General features: G+C 36.7%; 1 protein-coding gene across 1 annotated transcript; it reads left to right on the forward strand.

Annotated features, from left to right (window-relative positions):
• Positions 1 to 5798: 5798 nt before the first annotated feature.
• On the forward strand, positions 5799 to 6080 carry SMIM36 (small integral membrane protein 36). Its single transcript, XM_074220535.1, has one exon. The coding sequence runs from the start codon at positions 5799 to 5801 to the stop codon at positions 6078 to 6080; it is 282 nt and encodes a 93-aa protein (XP_074076636.1).
• Positions 6081 to 27486: the final 21406 nt, after the last annotated feature.

The raw sequence follows: 27486 nt of genomic DNA on the forward strand, positions 1-27486 counted from the left end.
CTATTAGATTCATTTATCTAGAGAACAATCTGAATCCATTTATTTTTCTCTCTCTGCTTTTAGAAAGCAATAAAAATGTGAATCAACAAAGTCTCCTCTCTACAGCTGTGAGCCCCTATTATGTAAAGAAAGATCCCAGAAGTAATAAGATATCTCTGTGTATCTATGTCTATATCTCTGTCTCTGAATCTCTCTCTCCCTCATTCCCTTTTTCCTCCTCTCTCTCTCTCTCTCTCTCTCTCTCTCTCCCTCTCTCTCTCTCCCCACTTTCTGTCCTACTTCCCTCTTTCTCTCTCTCACCTCACCACCCACTGCCACAATTGGGCAATGAAGCACATTGATAAATAATGCAATGTGTAACCACATTTTAAGAATCTTAGATAAACAAGTTTAAGCAACAGCCAAAAGGGAAAAAAAACTTAAGAAATTGAGATTGGGAAATAAGCATACCTCTTAGGAAAGAAGAGGCAAAGGAAGAGAAAAGGAGAAAAGAGAGAGAGAAAGGAGGAAAAGATAAGAGAGGAGAGGGAAAAGGGAGAAGGAGAAGAAGAAGAAAAAGGAGGAGGGAGAAGGGAGAGGGAGAAATCATTAGCTTCACATCAGTCCCTTTGTATAGAACAAAATAGAATCTCCCTGAATGTGACAATGTCTTATGACCCAAGAGTTCATTGCTATCAGCTCCATTACCAATGTTTCATTCCTGCCTCCACAGGATGCTCTCTCAGCATCCTGACCCACAGCTTTGTCATAACTTTTCTCTCATTACCCCTGGGCATTTCTCAAGCTCACCAGTCCCCAGATCAGCTGCCATGGTCCCTCTCAGGGTTCCAATGTGTTCACCCCTTTATTGTGTGTACCTTGCAATTCCACAGTTTCACCTTTTGAGTCTCTTCCTCTTATGAGTCTCTGTCCTTTGCCCTACATTAGATTGGGAGACAAGCTAACTTGCTAGTCACAGTTTCCATGGCCCCTCAGGAGTTTGGGGAGATAAACATTGAGCAATTTATGTGTTCTAGTGAACATTGACCTCTGTCTCTATCTCTGTCTCTACTTCTGTACTATCTACTCTTCTCTTTTATTTAGTACTTGAGAAGATCCTGGTTTCATAGAGATAATGTCAGTATAACAAATGTGCTGGTGGGTCCTTTACTGATCTTCAAACATGTCTTACTCTTCTTGACCCCATTTGGAAATGTCTACAAAACAGGACTAGATTTATTGTTTTGATAATTTTCTAGTCTAAAAACTGTAATGAAGAAAATGTTAATAATGCAATAATAACTCCATTAAGCATACCTACCTCTGTCTCCTTTCTCCCATCCAGGTCACCTAGTAGACTTTAGCAAATATCCTTCTTCACCCTAGGGCAAGTGCCATTGTCTGGCTAAAAGGGAAATTTAATGGGAGAAAGAAAAAAGAGAGGTGGAAAAGGCTAAGATATTTCATATAATAAGATCTTTTTATCATTGCAATGAGCTACTACAATGATATGGAAGGGGAAAGGTGAGGGGGAATGAGGGAACCTTCGCTCTCATCAGAGGTGGCTAGGAAGGGAAATAGCATATATACTCAATGGGGTATAGACATCTGGAGTAAGAAGTAGAGAAGGGGGACAGTGGGAAGGTAGAGGATGTGAGTGATGGAGGAGAAGATGGACCATGGGGGAGAGTGGTCAGATATGACACATTTTCTTTTTTACTTCTTGCAGGGGCTGGGATTGGATGGCCTGTCTGGGACCACAGAGGTGTGTGGTTACTGGGCCTTAGGAGTGGTATGTGGGCTCAGGGTCTCTTGGCCCCAGGGCCAGGGACCTGTCTGCTGAGCCACTCAGCTACCCTATAGCACATTTAAGAAGAGGGACAGAGTGAAAGGAGAAAGAAAATATAGTGTATGTTAGTGAGGAAGTATGAATGAAAGGAGTTGTGATCAGCAAATATGGAAGTAGCTTTTGTGATGGACTTATCCTAAAGAATATTGATCCACCTTCAACAAAGCTGGTGGTGTTGGAACACAGACTGAAACTCATTTATTATTATTATTATTATTTATTATTATTATTATTATTATTAGCGGGGGGTTGCAGGGCAAATGGAGCTGGGTGGCTTGCCTGGGGCTGCACAGCTGGGTGATTGTTGGGTTCTGAAGCCAGATTTGAACCCGGGTGCTCTGTCTGCTGTGCCACCTGGCCACCCCTACTATTAATATTTTTTTTTCTTTTATTTGGGGGGGTTGGTTTTTGCAGGGCAATGGGGTTGGGGTGACTTGCTCAGGGTCACACAACTGGGTGATTGTTGGGTGTCTGGGGCCAGATTTGGGCTCCAGTGCTCCTGGCTCCAGGGCCAGTTCTCCGTTCACTGTGCCACCTGGCTATTATTACTATTATTATTATTATTATTGTTATTTTTAATTTTTTCTCTTTCCTTTACTTTATTGCTTATGCAAGTCTATATTTTTTGTGGGGAGGGGGGAATTATGTTTACATTCGTACAAAAATAAGAATTAATTGATTAATTTTTTTAAGTGCCATTGTCAACTATGGTGCAGATTATTACATCATCTTTCTCCTTTGTCTGAATTTTCCTAATTCCTTTGAAAGGACCATTATCTTTCCAGTCACCCAGATTCACAATTTCGGTGTCATCTTTCACATCCCATTATCTCTCACCCCATATATTTAATTAGTTATCAGATCTTATCCTTCCTATCTATACAATATCCTTATCATATGTTCCCCCTCTCTCTCTTCTCACACAGACACTATTATTGTTAAGATCCTCATTACCTGTCATTATCTCCTAATTGACCTCCTTGCCTCAAGTCACTTCACAAGTCACAAACCCACTTCAATTCATCCTCCACTCAGTTACCAGGGCGATTTTTCTTTCTTTTTCTTTTTTTGTTTATTTATTTTATATTACTACAATAATCTTGTTGTGAGAGTAAACATAAGACCCCCTCCCCCCCCAAAAAAGGTGAGAAACTTCAAGAATAGTGAGAGAGGGAAAAAAATGTACTTCAGTCTGTGTTCAGATTCCAACAGCTCTGTCTCTAGGATGAATTACCTTCTTTATCGTAAGTCCACCAGAGAAGTTGCTTCAATATTTTTCCTACAGTCACTCTTACTAGCTGCATTTTCCTCCACTCTATTCCTCCCCACTCTCATTTATTCTACTCTCTCTCCTTTCATCCTGTCCCTGTTCAGAAGTGTGTTGTATCTGAGTACCCTCTTCCATGATCTTCCCTCTCTTCTATCATCTTCTCTTCCCTTCCCTCCCCCCATTCCCCCTTATCCCATCCCTTTCCTCTCACTTTTCTCTAGGGTAAACTAGATTTCTATATAAAGTGATTTTTCTAAAGCATTGGTTTTTACCATGTCACTCCTCAATAAAATCCAGTGATACCATTTTGAATTCATTTTTATCTTAGTCTTTAAGATTTCTATTTTTCTTATGCTTTAAAAATCATAATTATGAATAAATGCACATATTTTACAAATAAGTAAATATGCAATTGGACACAGCTAGGTGGTTCAACCTATAAAGCACTGGACCTGGAGTCAGGAAGTTGTGTCATTTCTCAGGTATGTTGGACTCTTTACAACCCTATTTGGGATTTTCTTGGCAAAGTTATTGGACTGGTTTGTCATTTTGAAAGATGAAGAAGCTGAGGCAAGCAAGGTTAAGGACTTACCCAGGGTAAGGGTAAGGGTAAGTAAGGGTCTGAGGCTGAATTTGAATTCAGGAAAATAAGTCTTCCTTCCTCAAAGTCCAGTGTTCTATCTATCCAGTACACCTAGCTGCCCATCAGGGAAAACCGAGTTCAAATCCAACCTCAAACACTTATGAGCTATATGACCCAAGGCAAATCATTTAACCTCTGTTTGTCTTAATCTACTAGTGAAGGAAATAGCTAATCACTCCAGTATCTTTGCCAAAAAAACAACCCATGAACAGTATTAGTCCATGGGGTCAGAAAGAGTCAGGTACAACTGAATGACTGAACAAGTAGGCATTTATGGAAAATAGTTTCAAAAAGTGTTTTACTGGTGATGGATGCTATTAAAATAGTTTGGAAACCACTCCTCTTCTAAGACCTTAAATTGCACAAAACATACAGATGTGCATTAATAGAAGTACTCCCAAAGGTTACTTCATGACAATAAAATCACAGTGCTAAGGTAACAGGGTCAATTTCCAGATTTGCTAAAGCAAATGATATGTTGAACTAAAAAAGAAATCTCCTTGGGAATCAGGAGAACTGGGTTCCATTCCTAACAATATCTGTAAGTCACTGTTTGACTTTGGACAAGTCGCTTATTTTTCTGAACTGTACACTAGTGTGATATTTATCAAAAATTATTTTCTATGTACTAGGACAATTAGTTGGCACAATGGATAGAGTGCAGAGTCTGGAATCAGGAAGACTCATCTTCCTGAGTTCAAATTCAACCTCAAGTACTCATTAGTTATGTGATTCTGGGCAAGTCAATTATCCCTGCTTGTCTCAGTTTCCTCATCTGTTAAATGATCTGGAGAAGGAAATGACAAACCACTCCAGATTCCTTGCCAAGAAAACCCCCAAATGGAATCCTGAAAAGATGGACACAACTGATGCAGCTTTGGCAACACAAAGAAAAAAAAAAAGCAAAAGTAAGTACCACTGCCCTCAAAGAGTTACATTCTAATAGAAGAAAAAATGTGTCTGTGAATACATATATTTATACATCCTGTATATTTATACAAGATATATACACAGAGTAGATGAAAGGTCATTATAGAGGAGAAAGCTCTAGCTGGGAGCAGGGAAGATTAGGAAAAGAGTCCCACATATGGTGGGATTTGATATGTCTCAAAGACATTCAGAAATTCTTAGAGGTATGAGTGAGGAGGGAGTGCATTCCAGAGACAGACATCCGCAGATGAGTGCTATGTGTTAGGAACATAAGCTACTGCATGGAGTCAGAAGACAAACCAGGATCTGCTGCTTATTGACCTAGTGACCCTGGACAGATCACTTCTCTGTTCTGTATTGACCAGATTTGGTCTGAACTTTTCCAACATTGAATTACATTATTTCTTAGGACCTTTCTAGTTCTAACATTCTAATAATGTTTACTAAATAATAATCTCCTAGATGGGAGAGGGGAAGGAAGGAATAAATGGATGCATCCATTTATCTTTGTAGCCATTCTCACAGCACCTTATCCCAGAGCAATACAGTTGGGTGGTGCAATGGCTAGCAGGAAGACCTGAGTTCAACTATGGCTTCAGACACATTTACTGGTTATATAATCCTGAGCAAGTCACTTTAAAAAAACTGTTTGCCTCAGTTTCTCCATTTAACACATGGTGGTACCAGCACCTAACTTGCAGGGTAGTTGTGAGGATCAAATCTGATATTTGTACAACAAATTACGCAGTGCTTGGCACACATAAAAATATAAATACTTAATCTCTTTCCCCTTGTCCCCATCCTGCTGATGAAGTACTGCATTAATATTATTCAAACTTCTCTAGTTTATTAACTGTCAAGTGGTTATTTGATGGAGAGAGAGGGGACATAGGGAACCAAATAGTGGGTGAGTTTTAAGAGGCAGCTTCTGTGCTTTGGGAAATACAGCATTAAACGAAGGTGCTTAAGTTATTAAAATGGGGCGCTTTAATCAGCCAGTCCTCCTAGAGGGCTGGGGATTAATGTATTTTTACCACAAAGCCCATGAATCTATTCTGGTCATTTCAGGATCACTCTCCCAAGCAAGGGAGAAACTTGTTCCTCTGCCCTTTCAACAGGGTAAAGAGATGGAGTTTTATCTGGAAATTGACCCTGTTACCTTGAACCTGATTATCCTAGTAGCAAGCTATGTCATCTTGTTGCTGGTTTTTCTCATCTCCTGCATCCTCTATGATTGCAGAGGGAAAGACCCCAGCAAAGAGTATGCACCCGAGGCCCCCCTAGACTCTCAACCATCCATCCAGCTGGTATTAATGCAACAGAGTTCTCCGGGGAGCCACTGGGCAAAGGGACCTGGTCTACCTTATGGCACTTCAGCTCCTGTTGGGAAGAAGAGCACAGTGGTTTGAAGAGTGCCAGGCATGCATTGGGCCTTTCTTGGTAGGCTCTCCTCCTCCACCATGTTTGCCTTCCCCTGGCACAGGACCAGCTTAAGCAAGTAAGTAGAAACCCTCCTTCCCTTTATCCTTGCCCACCACACCCCTGGCTTTTCCACCTCTGAGTTAACTGTTTGGGGGGAATTAAGTTTAGAGGGGTGGTATTTGGTCATGCTCTCCAAGGGTATTAAATTAGAAGAATGGCATTTGATCATGTTCTCCAGTAGGAAAATCTCAATGATATTATTAGAATGGAGATGGTATGTTTGAGTCTCCAAATCTGTTGTCAGGACAGGACAGGGAAACATAAAAGCTTCTGGGAGAGATTAACATTTAAATCACACAGGCAACAGAAGGGATACCCATATAACATATAACTTCTGTGAAGAATGAGATGGGTTTACAGCTGTTCTGCTTTCAGCAAATCCTCCCTTTCCAAACCAATCATTTGGTGTCATTTTATCTCTGGATCATGCCCATAAATGTGTTATGACCCTGTCCTTGCACTCATTTCTCTTCCCTGCAAACCCAGATATCTTTTTTTTTAATGGTATAGTGAATACTGTAGAGAGGAACTTTCAAACACAGAATTTATGAATCAGGAAACTGCTCTGATAATGAAGAGTCACATTACTGAATATACAGGTCCCTTCCAGTTGTAGTTCAAGAGACTTGGCTTGGAAAAGTGTAAAGGGGTCTGGAGTTGGGGGGACTAGTGATAAAATTTCAAGTTGGCTACCTGGGTGTTTGGACAAGTCTTTAAATTCTTGGAGTTTCTGTTTCCCCCATCTATAAAAGGAAAAGTTGGAATTGATGATATCTTTGGCTCTCTAATTCTAAATCTTTGGTGCTATGTAGAACTCTCCTAGAATACTGTGGACTCTTTGATGTGTTTTAGTAAAATTGTCCCCATTTTTTCAGCTTCACATTCTATAAAGTCAAATTCATGTAAACTGACAATCCCAAGATTAGGAGATCATGTTTCCATCAAGGGCAAATGACCCTATTAGGAAAAAAATAGTTGGGGAATTCACAGTATTAAAAAGCAACTTGAATTTTCTGTACGTTTCAGGAGGGAGGAGGAAGAGAGGGGAAAGGAAAGTAGTGAGACAGACACAGACAGGAAGGAAAAAGGGGGGGGGGTTACAATTCACTTAATTTTTTTATTAAGACTAAGAAATGTGCAAAATATTCATATCTCATGGATTAAACATTATATAAGAAAATACTTCATAGGATAATAAATTTCAAGCTGAAAGGCCATTTAGTTCAACTTCTTGATTTTTCAGATGGGGAAATTGAGTCTCAAGGTTGATAAAGAGACTTACCCATATTAGAGGTAGCAAGTGGCCAAATTAGTATCTGAACACAGATCCTCTTTCTGAAAATTCACTACTCTTTCTACTGTGCCATATTATTGCATTATTACATATTACAAGCAACTAAAGAGAAAATCAGAAGGAGTACAAGAAAAGTAATACGAACAGCTAGGTGATGTAGTAGATAGAGCACCAACCCTGGAGTCAGGAGGATCTGAGTTCAAATCCAGACTCAGATACTCAGTTCAAATTTAGCCTCAGACACTTGCAACTTACTAGCTGTGTGACCTTGGGCAAGTCACTTAACCCCATTGCCTCATGAAAGAAAGAAAGAAAGAAAGAAAGAAAGAAAGAAAGAAAGAAAGAAAGAAAGAAAGGGGTAGCTAGGTGGCACAGTGGATAGAGCACCGGCCCTGGAGTCAAGCGGAGCTGAGTTCAAATCCAATCTCATACACTTAATAATTACCTGTGTGACCTTGGGCAAGACACAACCCCATTTCCTTACAAAAAAACCAAATGAATAAATAAATATATAAACAAAGTTTTTTTTAAAAAGAGTGACGGTAGAGGAGGGGGAATGATAGAGAAAGGAGAGAGAAAAATGGAAAGAGAGGAGAAAGAAGGATGAAAGTCTAATTAGAAGGTATAAATTGTTCTTTTCACGCCTTCATTGACTTCTGTAAAAAACCATCTGGGCAATGTTTTCTCTGCTCTTTGAAATTCTGATTCATCCTTCTGAAATGTAAGAATTTCTTTTGTACCATGAAATAACTAAGAATCGTCAAAAGTTAGAGCAGGAAAGGATCCTAAGATCTACTCCAATCCATTATGGATAATGAGACCAAGAGAGTTTAAATGACCTTCCCATGGTCAGACAGAAAATTAAGGTAAGAGCTGGAGCTATAAAACTTTGCTTCTTCTCTGCTTTCATTTCTAATATAAATTTAATGTCATTATTAAATATATTTATTTATTATGAATTATAATTTATTTATATTCATATATTTGTTTTTATTAACTTATAATTATATTTATATATTAATATCTTATATGTTTAATATATCATGACACTAGCTAGCATTTATATTGTGCTGTTTCATTTGATCCGTGTGAAATAAATGCTATTAGAATCACCATTTTACAGATTACAGTTTTTTAAAGTAAATGTCTATTTTCTCATGAAATTTTGAAAAGTGTCAATTATTACTTTATGAAAGTGTCAATTATTACTTTAGCAATTATTTAGCACTTTTAAAATGCCCATTGTTTGCTTAGTTACACCATAAATGTCCCTCCCATAATCAAAACTTGCCTGATTTTTGTCATGATAAAGGTTATCTCGTTCCCAAATGATTAAGAATTCCATTTGGAATCATCATTTATTTCACTTTTCTAACATTCCCCTCAAACTCATTCCTTATATGATAACTTTATTATATATGTAAAAGGAAAGCAAGTTGTGCATAGTAAATTTGCAGTTTCATATGCAAGCATATTTTTGTTATGCTGTTTTATGCCATAAATAAAAAATAAATTTCAGATGGAACAAATAAAGCAGATGATTCAAAGCTATCTAAAAGTAAACAACCCAAATCTACTACCAATTCTTCTGTCCAATTTCAGGTTGTCGAATTTCAATCTAAGCCTCGTTGGTGTACAATATAGTGGCAAAATAAAAAAGTTCAACTTAAAATATAAAAAAGACTCCTTCAGTCTTGAAAGGGTTAAGTACTGTTTGTAACTCTTCTTGTTCATAGTAAATCTTCAAATGTTCCACTCTGAATACCAAAGTAACCTATCAGGAACAGATAATCCTATAGGCTATAGGACTTTGGCCAGATCTCACATGATACCTACTGGTCAAATGAAACCAAGTAAGGGCCAGCTCAGCTTCCAGCAAGGGTCACTCAGAGTTCCTCCACTCCTACTAGCTTGTGAGAGATATGGATAATCTTTCCTCTACCACCATCTCCTCAATGGATAACCTTCTTTTTGTTTTTTAAGTGGGGGTATCAATCAGAAGTAAAATAATCAAAGTTTTTTTTATATTCTTAATTGAAGTATTTGTTGTTATTCTGAAGTCCAATACAGAGAATAAAGGGTGATGTAAAGACTAAGAAGTTGACTATAAATTGCAGTTGGTGGCACAGTTCTGGGTCTACATTCAGGAAGATCTAAGTTCAAATGTGATCTCAGATACATATTAGTTGGGTGACTCCAGGTTCAGTTTCCTCTTCTATAAAATGGGGATAATAATTGCAGAGTTGTTGTTAGGATCAAATGAGATTAACATTGTAAAGTGCTCTAGGACAATATGTAGAAATTTTTTGTTGTGATGGTTGAGTTGTATCAGTCATATCAGACCCTTCATGATCTCATTTGGGGTTTTCTTGGCAGAGATACTAGAGTGGTTTGCCATTTTCTTCTTCAGCTCATTTTACAGATAAGGAAACTGAGGTGGAGAGGGTTAAGTGACTTGCTTAGGGTCACATAGCTAGTGGTTTGCATTTCTTCTCTAGCTCATTTTACAGATGAGAAAACTGAGGGTAAAGTGACTTGCCTAGAGTCACACAGCTAATAAATATCTGAGACCAGATTTGAACTCACAGAGATAAATCTTTCTGATTCCAGGTCCAATGCTCTAATCATTGCACCTCTTAGCTGCCCTACCTAATACATAGTAAGCGCTACGTATATGTTAGTTATTATAAAGAAGTTAAAAAATAGGGATTGTAGTATCTATTCACAAGAGCAGCTCTTAATGAAATCGGAGAAACAGCTATTTAGTTAAATCAATAAACCTCTCAATGCTCCTAAATGTTGGGACAAATGCCTTGCAAACTGTCAACACTGTAGTAAATGTTCATTAAATGTTGTTAATGATATGATAGATCTAGCTGGTAGAAAATGGAAAGATCTCAAAGCCAGACTACAATGATAGAATCAGCCCTCCCCTTAGTGCATCTCTTTCCATTGCATTTATACCTTCTACCCCAAACCCAGTGGTAATTTTCCCCAAAGTAAGCAAGGCTAATGTTCATTCACTAGACTGTGATTCAGACTATGTCTTGGCCAGTCCACAGAGAAAAAAGTCAAGTGTCACTTGATAAGTTAATGATACTAGAGAGATCTTTTTAGCCTGTTGGTCACATCATGGTACTCTGTAGTGTCACAGGATGAGGTTACCTTAGAAAATTCCAATTTAGGAAAGAGGATTCTTACTTTGTTTAAACTCCAGACTTCAGTCCTACTGAGTAAAACCATAATAAAAATAAGCTTTATAGAATGGGATAGCCTGCATTGGATGAATATGAAATATCACTACTTTCCTGGACCTCAATTTCTTGATGGAGAAGAAAACTAAATGAAGGGGTTTGACAATAGGTCCATTTAAAATGCTGTGGATAAATTTTTTTTAAATAACTAAATAAAATGCTGTGGATAGAGGCAGTTGGGTGTTGCAGTGGATAAAGTATGGGCCCTGGAGTTAGAAGGACCTAAATTCAAATCCAGCCTCAGATATTTAGTAGCAATATGACCCTGGGCAAGTTACTTAACTTCAATTCTGTTAAAAAAAAATGCCATGGATAGAAAATTGGACCTGGAATTAGGAAGACCCATATTTAAAAACTGTTTTAGGTACATTTTGACTGTCACCCAGGAAAGTCACTGAATTTCTGCGTGTCTTAGTTTCCTCATTCATAAAATGAAGATGAAAATAATAATATCTCTTTCTCAGAGCTGTTGAGAAGATAAAATAAGGTAATATCTATAATTTGCTTTGTAAACCTTAATGTGCTATGTAAATGATAACTTGAAAAACTGGCTACTATTCTCATTTTTATTATGAACAAAAATTCTGGAGCTCCAGAACTTTAGACTCTGAGTAAGAAGAAATTTAATTATAAAAATAACTAGCATTTATATGGTAGTTTTTAAGGTTTGTCAAAGTATTTTATAGGTACTTTCTAATTTTATACTTGGAACAACCCGGGGAGGTGGGTGGAATTATTCTCCCCACTTTACATATGAGAAAACTGAGGTAAACAGAAGTTAGGTGACTTGCCTGGGATCACACAGTAGTTAGGGTTTGAGGCAGGATTTGAACTCAGATCTTACTGACTACAGGACCAGAGTTCTATCCACCATGCCATTTAACTACTGATAACATATATAGCAGACTGTCTAAAGTGGAATGGGCTGTTTCAGGGATGGATTGGATGCTCCTCACTGGATGGGGTCAAAAAAAAAAGACCTGATGATCACTTATCTGAAATGCTGCAGAGAGGATTCTTTTTCTGGTACAAATAGACCCCTGAAGTGCCTTTCACTTCTTTAATTCTTTTCTAGGAAAAAAGGAAAATCTTATACCAGACAAATGTAGTCAAGAACAAGAGTTAAGTGATTGCTGTGGAGACAGCTAAGGGACACAGTGGACTGAGTTAGACTTTCAGCCAGGAAAGCCTGAGTTCAAATTCAGGTTCAAATACTTACTAGCTGTGTGACCCTGGACAAGTCACTTAAGCTTTCTCTATCAATTTCCTCAACTATAAAGTGGCAATAACAATAGCAATTCCTACTCAAGGTTCCTATAAAAATCATATGAGACAATGTTTTGTGACATTTTAAAAGTTCAAGAATCATAAATTCTGGATAATTAATCATTCTACTAATAAATAGCATGATGTTAATAAAAGTGGTCAGTGGGCAGGGTCTCAAAGACCCTCCTGGTGGTGGACTCACACCTTATATGCTCATGGAAATTTCTTGGTATTTCTGAGGATGGCAATCAATTTTAATTGGTTAACAATTAATTAGAAAATGAGTATTATAATGAGATTTGGGCTCTACATTTTAATGAGAGTTTTGGGGGTATATGACTTGGATCACCCAAGTCTTGGTCAAAGTCTTATCAACATGCTTGTCAAAGAAGGAATCAAGCACAATGAACAGAAATTCACCAATTTTCACAGTCTGGTTGGATAAGTTTTTTCCAAGATTTCCCATACTGTTTATTTATGGTTTAGAAAAGGAAAAACCTTTAATCCTAATTCAATAATTGATTATTAATATAAGAAAGAAATAATCATTTCTATCAATTTACAAACTACCTAGCAGCTAGTAGGATTTAGGAAATGCTTGTTCTTTTCCTTCTTTAATAGAATTAATGGTATCTGAATTGTTGTAAATGAGCAAAAGCCTCTAATAATCTGACCACCAGGCTTGGATCAATGTTTTCTTATTTCAAGGGCAGGCTCATTCTATGTGACATCATCATGCCTGGATATGACAGATGTTAGTATCAGAAGTAAAACAAGACAATATTTGCTTAATATACATCTGTTGCAATGTTAATCTGGACTTTGTTCATCATTGTATTCTAGATAAGAATTTTCAAGACCAGAACTGGAAAAGGTCTTGGTTATATTACAGTCTCCCAGGATACAAAAATTAATCCCCATCCACTTAATTTATGATCAAGGTTCCACTATATCTAGCCGTAATTTTAATTAAACATCAACTTTGTACTGAGCTCTCCAGGGAACTTAAGATTGGTCATGTCCTACTCTAGTGACCATTGCTATATATTAAATTTGTCAGGCAGTATAAAACTGAGAATTTGGGAGAAACAGGAAGACCCGGGATGTGTTGGGGAAAGCAAAATAGATAATGTGCTTAAAAGAAAGAAGAAAAAATTAAAAGTATCAATGAGTGGATATATGGGAACGTGGCAATGGAGTTTGGAACCCAGGTTGTTTGCCAGGAATGATCTGTGTCACTATCTAGCCTAAGAATTTACCAGCAATAAGTATCTTATCATTTCAAAAGCAGAGATTATATTGCTTGAATGATAATGTTAGATAGTGGTAACACAATGATGGTGATTTCTTCCAAACAGGGCATACAAAGTTTTATGAAATTTTGTTTATGCTCCTTTCTTAGGTCTAAAGGGAAACTCAAAAGGTCACCTTTTGACTTCATCTTTCTGACTCTGAAAAGAAAGATAAATATTTAAAAATTCTTCTGCTAATTCTAATTCAGAATATATCTATATTGTAATATAACCAATAGAAAAACAACAACAAATGAAACATTCAGATCATGGGTTTTTGTGTGTCATGGTCTTCCTTGGCAATCTGATGAAACCTATAGACTCCTCAGAAAAAAAAAATGTTCTTAAATGCATAAAATTGAACACAGGATTACAAAGGGAGCCAATAATATTGAAATATAATTATTGAAAAAAAATTTCAAACAAGTTCATCTAAAAGTAGATTTTAATCTAATTTTTATTGTTTTATTTTCATGTTTTCTTTTGCAATGTGACTAATATGGAAATATGTTTTCCATGACTTCACATGTATAATTGATATCAAATTGTTTGCTTTCTCAAAGGGGGGGGATAGAATTTGGAATGCAAATTTTCAAAAAATGGCTGTTAATTTTAATGTATAATTGGGAAATAATGAAATAAAATAGTTAAGAATAAAACAAGTTTGCAAATACACACACACACAGAGGTTACTAAGACCTGCTATAAAGAGAATCATAAAACATTAGGTTCAGAAATTATTTTAAAAGTCCCCTCAGTCAGGGGTGGCTAGGTGGTGTAGTGGATAGAGCACTAGCCTTGGAGTTAGGAGTAGCTGGGTTCAAATCTGGTCTCAGACACTTAATAATTACCTAGCTGTGTGGTCTTGGGCAAGCCACTTAACCCCATTTGCCTTGCAAAAACCTAAAAAAAAAAAAGTCCCCTCAGTCTATAGAAATGGATCCTTAAGCTCATACTAGGGAAATAATGTCTGAAAATTAATGAGAGGTAAACCCTTACCACAGAATTATATACACAGGTGAAATTAGGCATGTTTGACCCAAAATTGATCAGAAAAGCCAAAAAAGGAATTATGATTTTTTTATTGTAAAACTACTGTATATTAATTACTAAAGGAAGAAGGTTGCCTAATGTGATCCAGTGATACCAGCTTCCTTGCAGTTTCTCACAGAAGACCCTCCATCTCCCAGTACCATAAATCTTCACTGACTGTCCCCATGTCTGGAAATTTATCTTCATCTCAACATCCTGGATTTTTATGGCTTCCTTCAAGTTTCAGTTAGATTATCTTCTACACGAAGCTTTTTCCCAATCCTCTTTAATCTTAGTGCCTCATCTCTGAGGCTTTTTGATGTACAGTCATTTGTTTAGATATTTTTTCTCTTTTTTTTCAGTCTTGTCTGACTCTTGTGACTTTGGGGGGGGAGTGTTTCTTGGTAAAGATACTGAAGTGGTCTGTCATTTTCTTCTCTAGCTCATTTTACAGATGAGGAAACTGTAAGTCATTTGACTTACCCAAGGTTACATAGCTGGTACATATCTGAGGCCAGATTTGAACTCCTGAAGATGAGTCTTCCTGCCTCCAGGGTCAGCACTCTATCCATTGTGCCACCTAGCTGCTCTAGCCTCTGATAAATCCTAAATTTATTCTGCATATATTTTGCTTGCAAATAGTTGTTAATCACATTGTCTCCCCCGTCAGATTGGGAAATCCTTGTTGTATCCTCAGTGCATGACTCATAGTAGATACATCATAAGTGCTAAATGACTGACCAACAGCCTGACTAATGCCCCTGAACTATGAACTTAGAAACTATGAAATGGATATTTGAAAGAGGGGGAGTCATTTCTTGGTTGAGTCAGTCAGGACAAAATCCTATGCTTGTAACTCTCAGGCAGGCTATGTTTCAGTGTCCTTGTATTGGAAACATATAGATGAAATAGTCCCTGCTAGGAAATTAACTGGAGAAACTGAAACATTATTGACAACAGATCTAAATAAATGATTCAGTTCTGGTTTGATTTTATGTTTTCTTCTCATCCTTCCATGGCAGAATAGCCATGTGGATCACACCATATTCTTTTCTATATCCTCATTCTCTAACATACAGGACTACAAATCTAGAAGAGATCTCAGAAGCCATCTAGTCCAACTCCCTCTGTTTACAGTTGAGGAAACTGAAGCTCAAGGGAGGAAAAGTGACTTGCCCAAGGCTACCCAGATAATAAGCATTAGAGCAGAGGGGGGATTTGAACAAGAATCCTCTGACTATAGTTTCAGTGTTTATTCTCCTATACCAAAGTGTTTCGCTCTTTGTGTATAAAGTATGCTGGAAACTTCCCTGGTTTGGGTAAGAAGGTTCATTTTTCACTTCTACCACTAATTAGCTCTGTGAGCTTACACTACTTCCTTATTCAGGTCTTTTTCTTTCTCAGGGAAATAAGGGGTATGGACAAGGTACTCTCAGAGTCATCCAGTCCTCGAATCTTGTTGTGATTTCTCTTTTCCTTTTCCTCTGTCCTTTTATCTCTCTTTCCTGACTGGTATTTTAAGATGAAGTATGAAAACAAAAATGAGCTTTAGAATTTGTCCTAGAAAACTGCCAATGTTTGACAGAATCATTGCTAATTAGGGAGCCCCACACTGAATGCATGGTGACAGTTAAGAGAGGTTGGGAGAATGAGCTAGACCTTTTCTTGTACAGATGTATGCCCATGTCCTGTTATGTAACCTCTTTTCCATCCGACATTTGAAGTATCTATCCCCAGGTTAGCACTTCTCTAAGTCAGTGGTTGTTTCACCTTCCTCTTGAGGAGAATAAACAGAAGACAAATAGTACCCAAATAGGCATGTGGGGATGCATGGATTTCATATTTGGAGAGGTGCATTAACCAAACTTATGGGTCCCAAATGTATGAAACGCTGAATTTACCATACCACATGTATCTTTTACAAGATGAGTCTCAAAGGATTTACTGGAACCTCACCAAAGCAGTTATTTTTCTAGAATATCATTTTTCTACTCCCATGGAAATGAATTTCAAACACATTCACTTAAAACACTAGAAATATAGATAGATATACATATATGTGTATATATTATATATGTATGTATGTATACATTTGTACATACCACACACACATACACACACACACACACACACACACACACACACACACACACACACACTTTGTGCAAGGTACTAGAGAGATATAAAGACAAAAAATAGTGCCTGTCTCCAAGGAATTTAGATTCTACTGGAATAAGACGAGGTATCCTCAGTTTGCCAGGATTGCAGACCAATTCATTTCCTCCTCAGTCCAGTTCCTTGAAGGCCTGCAGTGGATTAAAGGGAGATATAGCATACAAATTGGTTCCAATAATCCCACCTCATCAGCCATACTGGTTTGTCAACTGGACCTCACCTGAGACTTCCCTGGGTCTATGGAACAACATATTTAAAAGCTCAGGGGCCACTTGGAAGATGCTGTAGGCCTATTGAAACTTAGCCATAGGGGTTGGCTAGGTGGTGCAGTGGATAAAGCACTAGCATTGGAATCAGGAATACCTGAGTTCAAATCTGACCTCAGACACTTAATAATTACCTAGCCATGTGGCCTTGGGCAAGCCACTTAACCCCATTGCCTTGCAAAAATCTAAAAACAAAAAAAAAAGAAACTTAGCCATAACAACATCATTACTTTTTATGGAGACCTATGGAAAATTTGATACCCTTTCCCTTCTAACTGATTATGGAAGGTCTTATGATAATTTCTTTTTTATTTTATTTTTAATTTATGGAATAAAATAAGAATTTTCATAACATAGTACAATAATAAGACAATTGTATATGAAACTACAAATCTACTATGCACAATTGATTTTTTTAACTATATAACAAAATTATCTTGCTGTTCTTTCTTTTTCTTCTCCCCTCCCCCATCTTTAAGATAGCTACCATTAGAAAGCAATGTATATGTATATATATACATATAATATATATATATTTTATATATACACATGTTTATATAAAATTACTCTATACAGTATATAAATACTTCTATTTATCAGTTCTTTCTTTGGCTACAGATAGCATTTTTCTTCATATGTTCTTTATAGTTAATTTGGGTATTTATAATAAACAAAATAATTTATTCACTCAAAGTTATTCTTAAAATAATATTACTGATACTGTATATAGTGTTTTCTTGGTTCTGCTCATTTCATTCTTCATTATGTCATACAAGTCTTTCTATGTTTTTTTCTAAAATCATTAAACTCATCTTTTCTTATAACACAATGATATTGTCATAGCCAGATAATACAGTTTCTTTTGCCATGCTTCAAATGATGGATATTCCTACAATTTTCAGTTTTCTGTCACCACAAAGAGAGCTGCTATAAACATTTTAGAACATAGAGGTTCTTTTCCTTTTTCCCCAATCATCTTTGGAAATTGACTAAGTATTGGTATTACTGGGTCAAAGGGAATGGGCAATTTAAAAACTCTTTGGGTATTATTCCAGATTACTCTCCAAAATCTTTGGATCATTTTACAATTCCACAAACAATGAATTAGTGTCCCAACTTTTCCACATCCTCTCCAACATTTGTCAATTTCCCTTTCTGTCATTTTAGCTAATCTGGTAAGTGTAAAACAATAGCTTAATGTTGCTTTAATTTGCACTCCTCTAAACAATAATGATTTAGAGCATTTTTATATGATCATAAATTATTTTAATTTTGTCCCTGGAAAACTGCCTGTTCTTATCCTTTGACCAGTTACCCTCTGGGGAATGATTTGTATTCTTATAGATTTAACAAAGTTCTAATTATTATTTGTGAATTTCCCTCCAACTTATTTTTACTCACTATTTTCCTCCCTAGTCTCTCTTTTTTACCCCATCTCTGTAACTTTCTATTTTCTCCCCTTATCTTTATTTGACCCACTTCTCTAAAATTCCCTCCCTTATCTTCTCCCCCACCCATCTAATCTTCTTCTATACACCCTCATTTCTTAGATTATTTTTTAATCACAGGAATAATTTGTTTCTTTCCATTTCAAAGTAATATTGGGCATTGATTTATAGACTTTTAAGCTGAAGACATCCTAAAGAAGATTTTAGTCTGTTTTCATTTTGCATATATGGAAACTGAAGTCCAGGATGATCAAATGACTTCTCAAAATTGAATAATTAGAATTAAAGTTCTTGGGCAATTAGGTGGCACAGTAGATAAAGTGCTGGCCCTTAAGTCAGGAGGACCTGAGTTTAAATCTGACCTCAGATACTTAATAATTGCTTAGCTGTGTGACCTTGGGCAAGTCAATGCCATTGCCTTGTCAAAAAAAAAAGAATTAAAGCTCTAGAACTGGATGAGACCTCAATGGTCATCTAGTTCCAATCCTTTATCTTACGGATAAGGAAACTGGAAAAGGAAGTTAAGTAAATTACTTGAGGTTTTACAAGGAGCATCAGAAGTAGACTGTGAACTAAAGTCATCTGACACCTAGATCACTGAGAGAGATTTCGAATCTGGGTCTCTTATTATTTGTTCTATCCTCTTTCCACCATACCATGAGCAAGAAAGATGTTGAACAGTCATAATTAGTCTTTTTTTTTAACTGTCTCTTATGGAGATGGATTTTGATTGTTAGTGTACTATATCCTTTTTTTTCCCTTTTAAGAACAATTTTGAAAGTAGGTATATATGGTTGTTTATACATTTACAGATGAATATGTATTGCATGTGTGTACATGTAAATGTATAATACACATATTTATCATGTTGTACCATGTATATCACATATTTATATACATGCATATTAAACATGTATGTATATATTCTATATTTTGCCTGTATTAATAATACATGCATGTGTGTGACATACATTGTACTGGGCATATATTCTTTTAGTTGCTCAGTCATTTCAATCATGTCTAACACTTCATGATCCCATTTCAAGTTTTCATGGCAAAGATTAAGGAATGATTTACCATTTCTTCATCCTACTATTTACAGATGAGGAAACTAAGGCAAACAGTTATGTAACTTGCCCAGGGTCACATAATTATTAAGTACCTGAGTTCGATTTGAACTCAAGTCTTCTTGACTTAAGACCCAACAAAATCTAGCTGATCCCATAATTATATATTACTTGAATATAGGAGTCATGATATCATCCTTCTTGAAGGCAATGTGAAAACCTCAAAATTTACAAAGCTACATGGCCCCAGAGCTTCTCCTGAAATGTAGGTCTTTTTTGCAGTTATTCTGTGAGAAGGCTGCCTCAATGTCACTGGTACAACTTGAGTGTGCACTTTAGATAGTATGGCTTTAGTTGCAAAAGCTTTAAAGTGGTTGTGGCATATATTCTAGCCCATACAACATATGATTTCTAAGACTCACAAGTTCAGTGAACACAAGAAGGAAAAAACCAAATAATAGCTAGCACCAGCAGGTAAGTGGAACTGAAAGGAATATAAAAAGACTTTTGCTTTGTTTTTTGTGTTAGTTGTGATCAAACAACACTACTACACAAATACAAAAAGGGCAGGGCTGGTCCTGCCATATTAAATTTGATGTGTACTTTTTTAAAGCTATACTCAGTAGACTCATAGTCTCATATGCAGTTCTCTTTTCTATTTCTCTATGTTTAGGAAATTATTCATGTCTGCTGATAAATACAAAGTTCATGATATAAAATACAATTTTTTAAAAATGTTATAAATAGGGAGGCTAGGTGGCACAGTGGATAGAGCACCAGCCCTGGAGTCAGGGGTACCTGAGTTCAAATCTGGCCTCAGATACTTAATAATTACCTAGTTGTGTGGCCTTGGGCAAGCCACTTAACCCCATTGCCTTGCAAAAAAAAAAAAACTAAAGAAAGTTACAAATAGGAAAAGAATATGGAGGAGGTAGAAGAAGAGGAAGAAGAGGAGAAGAGGAAGGAAGAAGAGGAGGAAAGGGAGGATAAACATCACAATAATAACTCATAAGAATGAAAAGAATAATGACAGGAACAAGAACAAGAAGGAGAAGAAAGGAAAAAGGAGAGGAAAAAAATCTTTCATAGCCTTTTAAGTTTGCTCTTTACATTTTTATTACATCTGATTCCCACACCAACCTGATGAGGAAGATAAGATACAACAGGTCTTATCTCCTTTTTACCAATAAGGAAACCAAGGTGCAGGAAGGTTAAGCTTTAAATATATCACCAAGTCTATAAATATAATAGTCTAGAATTATACCAACAAGACAGATCTAGATGTCATGTGTGACTACAGGATTAATCACCAAAGAAATACTCTAATTTGTAAAATGAGCAAAATCTTTTTTTAATGTCTTTAAATTGCAAACAGATGAGCTTGTGATGTAATCTAGAAGTCACAGAGAGGCATCAGAGGTTTCTGAGAAAGGGAATGATGCAATCAAGATTGCTTCTTAATTATATCAATTTGACAGCCACTCAGAGAGACAGGACCTGCTTCCATATGGGAAAACAATTGAGCAGCTCTTGCAGTAATCCTAGTGAAAGGTAAAGAGGACCTGAACCAGGGAGGCAGCTGTCTGAGAAAAGAGGGCAAATGTAAACTAGACTGTGGGAGTAAATTTCACAGCACTTGGCAACTAATTGGATGTGGTGAAGAAGAGCAAAGAGACAGATGACTCTGACATTTTGAAACAGTGACTAGAAAGATAGTGATATACTTGACAGAAATAAGGAAGTTTGGGAGAGGACTTAGATTTAATGGGGAAGACAGGAAGTTCTGTTTGGGATGTGTTGAGTTTGAGGTAAGAGAACCAACAGAGAGCTGATGATGAAAGTAAAAGAAAAAGGAGGAGGAGGAGACCAATTTTTCCATTGGTGTGGCAATTCCCCTTTACAAGAAATTAAAAAGAACACATAAATGCAATTTACATAAGATTATACATGAGTAACCAACTTATTTTCCTCTGTCAAGCTATCCTCAGTTTCCAACTGCCTGCTAGACATTTCCATATGAACATCTTGCTGATACTTCAAATTCAATGTCTCATCATTCCCCAAACAGGTTCTCCTCCGAACTTGTCTTTTGTTACAAATGTCTCTTCCATTCTCCCATTTACCCAGGCCCAAAACCAGAGAGATAGCCTTCCTTGTGCTGTCTTCCTCTCCCCAACCCAATCAAATCAGTCTCAAACTCTTTCAGTCTTTCCATACTGAATGTCACAAATACATCCCCTCCTTTCTTTTTTATCACTCAGACCCTAGTTCCAGTCTTCATTCTTGACAGTCCCTTCACTAATCTCTCTGCTGACAGCTTCTCTCCCCTGTAATCCTTTGTGCACAGGACAGTCAAGTTAATCTTCCTAAAGGATGTATCTGATTAGTCATGTCACTCTTCTGTGCAAAAGTCTTTGATATCTCCACATTGCCTACCAAATTATATCTAAATTATTTGACATGGAACTCAACACCTGATGATGATGATGATGATGATGATGATGATAACAGCACTATTAAGGCTAGCTTTGAGGGGGAAGGAAAAAACATTAAATAAGCACTTATTGCTTTTAGGTTTTCACAGCATATAACATATCTCATTTTTATCCTTACAATATCTCTGAGAGCTAAGTGTAGTTATCATTTTCCTTTTGTAGATGAGGAAACTGAAGCAGCTAGAGGTTAAATGACTTGCTCAGCATCACACAATAAGGATCCCAGATTAGATTTGAGCACAGAACTTCCTGCCTCCAGATCCACTCTTCTTCCATTACACTGCCTAGTCCCTACAAAATGATTCCAGCTTTCCAGTTTCATAATTATGTTAACACAAATATAGAATTTTAAATATTTATAGTTTATACATTAGATTTGAACTTCATGAGAACTGTGTAAGATTATTATCATCACCATTTTATAAGTGACAAAACAGGTCCAGAGAAGTTAAGAAATTTACTTGAGGTCATACAGATGAGAAGATGTCTGAGGCAAGATTCAAACTCAGGTTTTACGAAGCCCAACATTCTATCCATTGTCCATTTGCCAATTTGTCGCAGTATTCCCCCATATAAACTCTATTTTTGAAAGTAAATTAAATGACTCCTCTTTCCTTAAAGATACCTTGTGCTTTTCTGTCTTTGCTGTGATTATTTTTTTTTCCTTCTCCTGGAATGCCCTGTCACTTCATTCCTCAAGGAAAGATAAATGAATTCTCTCACCCTGCTCCAATCTTACAAAGCCTTGATTATAATCAGATCTTTAATCCACAGGTTAGAGAATAAAACACAGCAAAGGCTAGAGCAAAGATCCCTAGGACTTTGAATCATGGGTCAAGAGAAAAGAGATGGAAGAAATTGATACTCAAGGAGGTTAAATCATTTTTGCCCAAAGATCTCAAGGATAATAAGCATCAGAGATAGGATTATGAAGCAAGGTCCTCTGTCTTCTAAGTCTTTGTTCCTTCCATAGAACCACACCTTCAATGCCAAAGCCATTTGTACCTGATAATCCTAAGAAATATCCTATCTCCAGGACCCAGCATGCTTACCATACTAGGTGGGACAAGGCAAGAGATCTAAGGTGAAGTCTGAACTAAGCTTTTACTAATTGTTTGATTCTGGATGAATCTTAGTTTCCTTACCTGGAAAATTAGGATTGTGACTTTATACAGTTACTTTGAGAAAAGAGGTTTAGAAACCATAAAACTTTCTAAGACCTATTAATAAACCATAGCATGAATGTGATCCAGATATGTGATGTATCCCCTCTAGAAAGTAAGTTCCTGGGGGGGGGGGGGAGGACAGATTTATTTCCCTATCTATTGCCAGTACCTAGCACCTAGTGCCTACTACCTAGTAGGAGAGTGGAAGAAAAAAGGGGAGGAGAACAGCACAGATCAGATCTGTGATTTTATAAGTTAATAAGTAAATTTTAATGAGACAACTACTTACACCAACAGAGATTTTTCACCTGCTTCCCAATGTATTTTTGTGTAATGGACTCTTGTTAGACTAGTAAAGTTTATGGACCCGTTCTCAGAATCATGTTTTTAAGTGCATAAAATAAAGCACACCATGATTACAAAAGAAATCAATTATATTGAAAGATAGTTAGCTATTTATCTGTGTATATTTGTAAAACTATATTTAATATGTACTGTAGAAGTTATAGGGGTAGCTAGGTAGTGCAACAGATAGAGCACTAAACCAAGAGTCAGAAAGACCTGAGTGCAAATTCAGTCTCAGACATTTACTACCTGTTGACAATTAATTCTTTTGCCCTATATAGTTTTCATTTATGATTTCTTAAAGTATAACTTTAAAAAAATTAGATTCTATTAAAACTTGTGGCAATTCAAATAGAGTTATTTGACTATGTTTTTAAACCCAAATCTGAGTTTCACTGATTCACCAATAATAGGTCCAATCTCAAACTTTACTTGACAATTGATTGGGTTTTGATGGCTCAGAGTGGGTGTAAATAACAACTATTTCTGTTCTGACCAGAAAAACCAGATTGATTCTTTTATTAAGGCAAACTAGATCATCTTTTACCTCAATTCTTACCCAACTTTTAATTACTGAATGAACTCTCCCTCAGACAAACTGAGTCCTTGAAAATACCTTAGCTTAAAAAGACCAAAGGCCCCCATGGCATCCAGATCCATAGCCATTCTGACCTATGTCATGCCACAGAACTCTCATGATTCTGGAGGAGAAAATGAGGCTGATGACTTTGCACAGGTCTGTTTCATATCTAATTCACTTGTCAGTCATCCTCCTGATATCATTGGTCCAGAAAGAAGCACACCAACAACAATAACTGTGTAATACTGGGCAAATCATTTAACCCTGTTTACTTCTGTTTTCCCATCTGAAAAATGAGCTGGAGAAGGAAAGGATAAAACACTCCAGTATCTGTACCAAGAAAACTCCAAATGGAGTCATGAAGAGTCAGGCACAACTGATCAACAACAACAAAATATAAATTATATGAGAATCAGTTATGAGACATGGGAAATAGTGGCATAGGACTGCCCAGCATGGAGTACCTGAATCAAAGAAGGTGTTGTGCTCTTTGAGAAAAGCAGAATTGCAATACCTCAAAAAAATGTTAGAAGTGAAAATTTAGAGACATATAAACTTCAAATTTTCAAATGGACTATTTGTACCCAACCTGTGAGAGAACCTTCCATATTTGTATTGTTCTGATCAGACTCTCTGTACCTTGACCCCCAAAACAGTGATGGTCCTCCTGGAGAATGAAGGACAACAACCAACCAACCAACTGTGTGACCTTGGCACTTAACCCTATTTGCCTCCATAATCTCTTGGGTAAAAGGAACTGGAGAAGGAAATGGCAAATACTCCAGTATTTATGCCAAGAAAACTTCAAATGGGGTCATGAAGAGTCAGACACAACTGAAATAAGTGATCAACAACAACAAAATATAAGTCACATGGGGCAGCTAGATGTCTCAATAGATAACAATGCCTGTATTGGAGCCAGGAAGACCTAAGTTCAAATCCAGCCTCAGACACTTATCAGCTATGTGACCCTGTTTGTCTTAAACCACTGGTCCATCAGGTCACAAAGAAAGAGTCAGATATAACTGAACCACAACAAATATAAATCATATATAGATAATATATATTAATATGCAATATTATAATATATAAATATGGGTGGGTGTTTATATTATATAAATATATGGGTTTATATACATACATACATGTAAATACATATATGTGTGTATATAAGAATTAGACATAACAACAAAAATCAATAGATGACGTGTAGTGACTTAGTCAGATGAGACATTCTGTATATATCAGAGGTATCTTAAAGCCAGTTGTCCCTGACTTTGACATCTATCTCTAATCAAAATGCCACAGCTATCTGGCAAAGAATTTATGCTTAATAAATGTTTCCTGACTGACTAAATAGAGTAGACAATCAATAAATTCTTATTAATTATACTAATGATAATGATATTTATCTATCATATTTTGGTCATTTAATTTCAACTTGCAGAAAATTCTTTGCATATTAACTATATTTATATCAAGTTGTTGAAAAGGCATGGCAGGACAGTAATTGATCTAAAAAAGATGAAGGGGTTTTAGCAGACCCTTGAAACTTGATGAAGTTTCTTGTGAGTCAACAATGGGATTGTAGTTGAAAATGTTAATGGCAGCTAAGGAAGATAGCACTTTTAGTAACAAGGACTTGATTAGGTCTGTCACCCCCCTGCATTGGTTAAATATGTAAATAAGAAAATGTGCATATAAATATATACATATATATGTATATGTACATATATATGTAGCATTTTGTTCCCTTCTGGGAATCACATTTTAGAAAAGACATTGGTGAGTTGATTCCAAGACCAACTCTCTGAGCATGCTTCCCTACAATAGCCCAGTGACCCATATTAGTTCTGTGACCTTAGACTAGTTTTCAGTAGAAATGGATAGAGCACTAAACTCTATCAGGAAAGTCTGAGTTCAAATTCCATTTCAGATACTTACTGTGTGACTCCATAGCAAGTTACTCAAACATCTCTGTGCCTCAGTTTCCTTAGCCATAAAATGAAAGGATTGGACTCAATGAATTATAAGTTCTCTTAATGCTCTAAATTTATGATCATAGACATAGCTACTTATTAGCTGTATTACCCTGGGCATGTCATTTAACTTCTCTTTGCCACATTGTAAAATGAGATTATTAACAACACCTTATTCTCAGGGTGGTCTTAAGCAAGAAAAGAGAGAATATCATTGGGTATTGGCTAAGAAATAAAGTAGTGGACCAATGGGTTGGGTTAGGGTCACAAGATATGGTAGTAAGTAGCTATAGTAACCTACTGTTTGGTAAACCCAAAGACTCTAGCTTCTGGGATAAGAACTCACTATTTGAAAAAACTGCTGTGAGTCTTGGAAAATAGTATAGCAGAAACTAGGCATAGATCAACATCTCACAACCTATACAAAGATAGTCAAAATGGGTACATGATTTAAACGTAAAGGTTGATACCATAAACCAATTTGAAAAGCAAGGGATCTCAGATCAATGGAGTGAAGGAGAATCTGTGACCAAAAAAGAATAATTTGAAATGCAAAATGGATAATTTTAATTACATTAAATTTAAAAGATTTTGCACAAACAAAATGAATACAACCAGGAGAAGGATAGCGGAAAGCCAGGAAACAATTTTATAGCCAGTACTTCTGATTAAGGCTTCATTTCTAAAATTTATAGACCTGAGTCATATTTATAAGAAGTTGGTTAGTTTTCCTTTGTCATCAAAGAAGACCAAAATGACATCTCTATGTTTGAGACAAATTACTACAGTGTGTCCTACTGTGGCGGATCAGAGCAATATAAGCTTGGAATGTTCTACCACAGGTTGGTTCTCTAAACTTCAATTCTGCCTTCCTCATAGAATGAAGCCCCCTCATTGATGAGGGTACACCATGCTAAGCAGTCCTGTGCCAATATCTCCCATTTTGTACAATCAGTTCTAAAGTTCTTCAGTGGGACCTTCAGGGTATCTCAGTAACACTTCTTCTGACCCTTTGTCAGCACTAAATGGAGAACTGTGTGAGTTCTCCATAAAATAGTTGGGGTTTGGGGGGATTTTTTGGCAAACATATGTCTGGCATTCTAACAATGTATCCAGCCCATCACAGTTGCACTCCCATAGATGCACATAGTTGCAGCATAGTTGCAACATCGTAGTTGCAGATTAACTTGAGAAAGGACCTCAGTGTCTGGTATTTTCAGGTGATCTTTAGAATCTTCCTAAAACAATTTAATTGAAAGTGATTCAGTTTCCTGACATGGCACTGGTAGACTCTCTAGGTTTTACAGGTGCTTAGCAATGAGGCTAGCAGAACGGCTCTGTAGACCTTCAGTTTGAGAGTCAGCCTAACACTTCTCTCCATACTTTCTTTTGGAATCTCCAAAATCCTGGGCTAGCTCTGAAATGTTAGGGTCAACCCCCCTGTCAATGTGTGGAAAGGACACTGCCAAGGTACGTGAACTTGTCCACAGTACTCAAAACTTCTCCATTTACTATAATCAATGGTTCCACATATGAGTGGTGTAGTGCTGGCTGATGGAGCACCTGTGTTTTCTTGGTGTTAATTGTCAGACCAAAATTAACACAAGCAGCAGAGAATTGATCCATACTTTTCAGTTTCAGCATTGAGTGCACAATCATCTGCATTCCCCAAAT

Source organism: Macrotis lagotis, chromosome 2, assembly GCF_037893015.1.
Source record: "Macrotis lagotis isolate mMagLag1 chromosome 2, bilby.v1.9.chrom.fasta, whole genome shotgun sequence".
Lineage (NCBI taxonomy): Eukaryota > Metazoa > Chordata > Mammalia > Peramelemorphia > Peramelidae > Macrotis > Macrotis lagotis.

Excerpts from the sequence above, each read along its gene's own strand:
- SMIM36 (XM_074220535.1), top strand. The coding sequence starts at position 5,799 with ATGGAGTTTTATCTGGAAATTGACCCTGTTACCTTGAACCTGATTATC.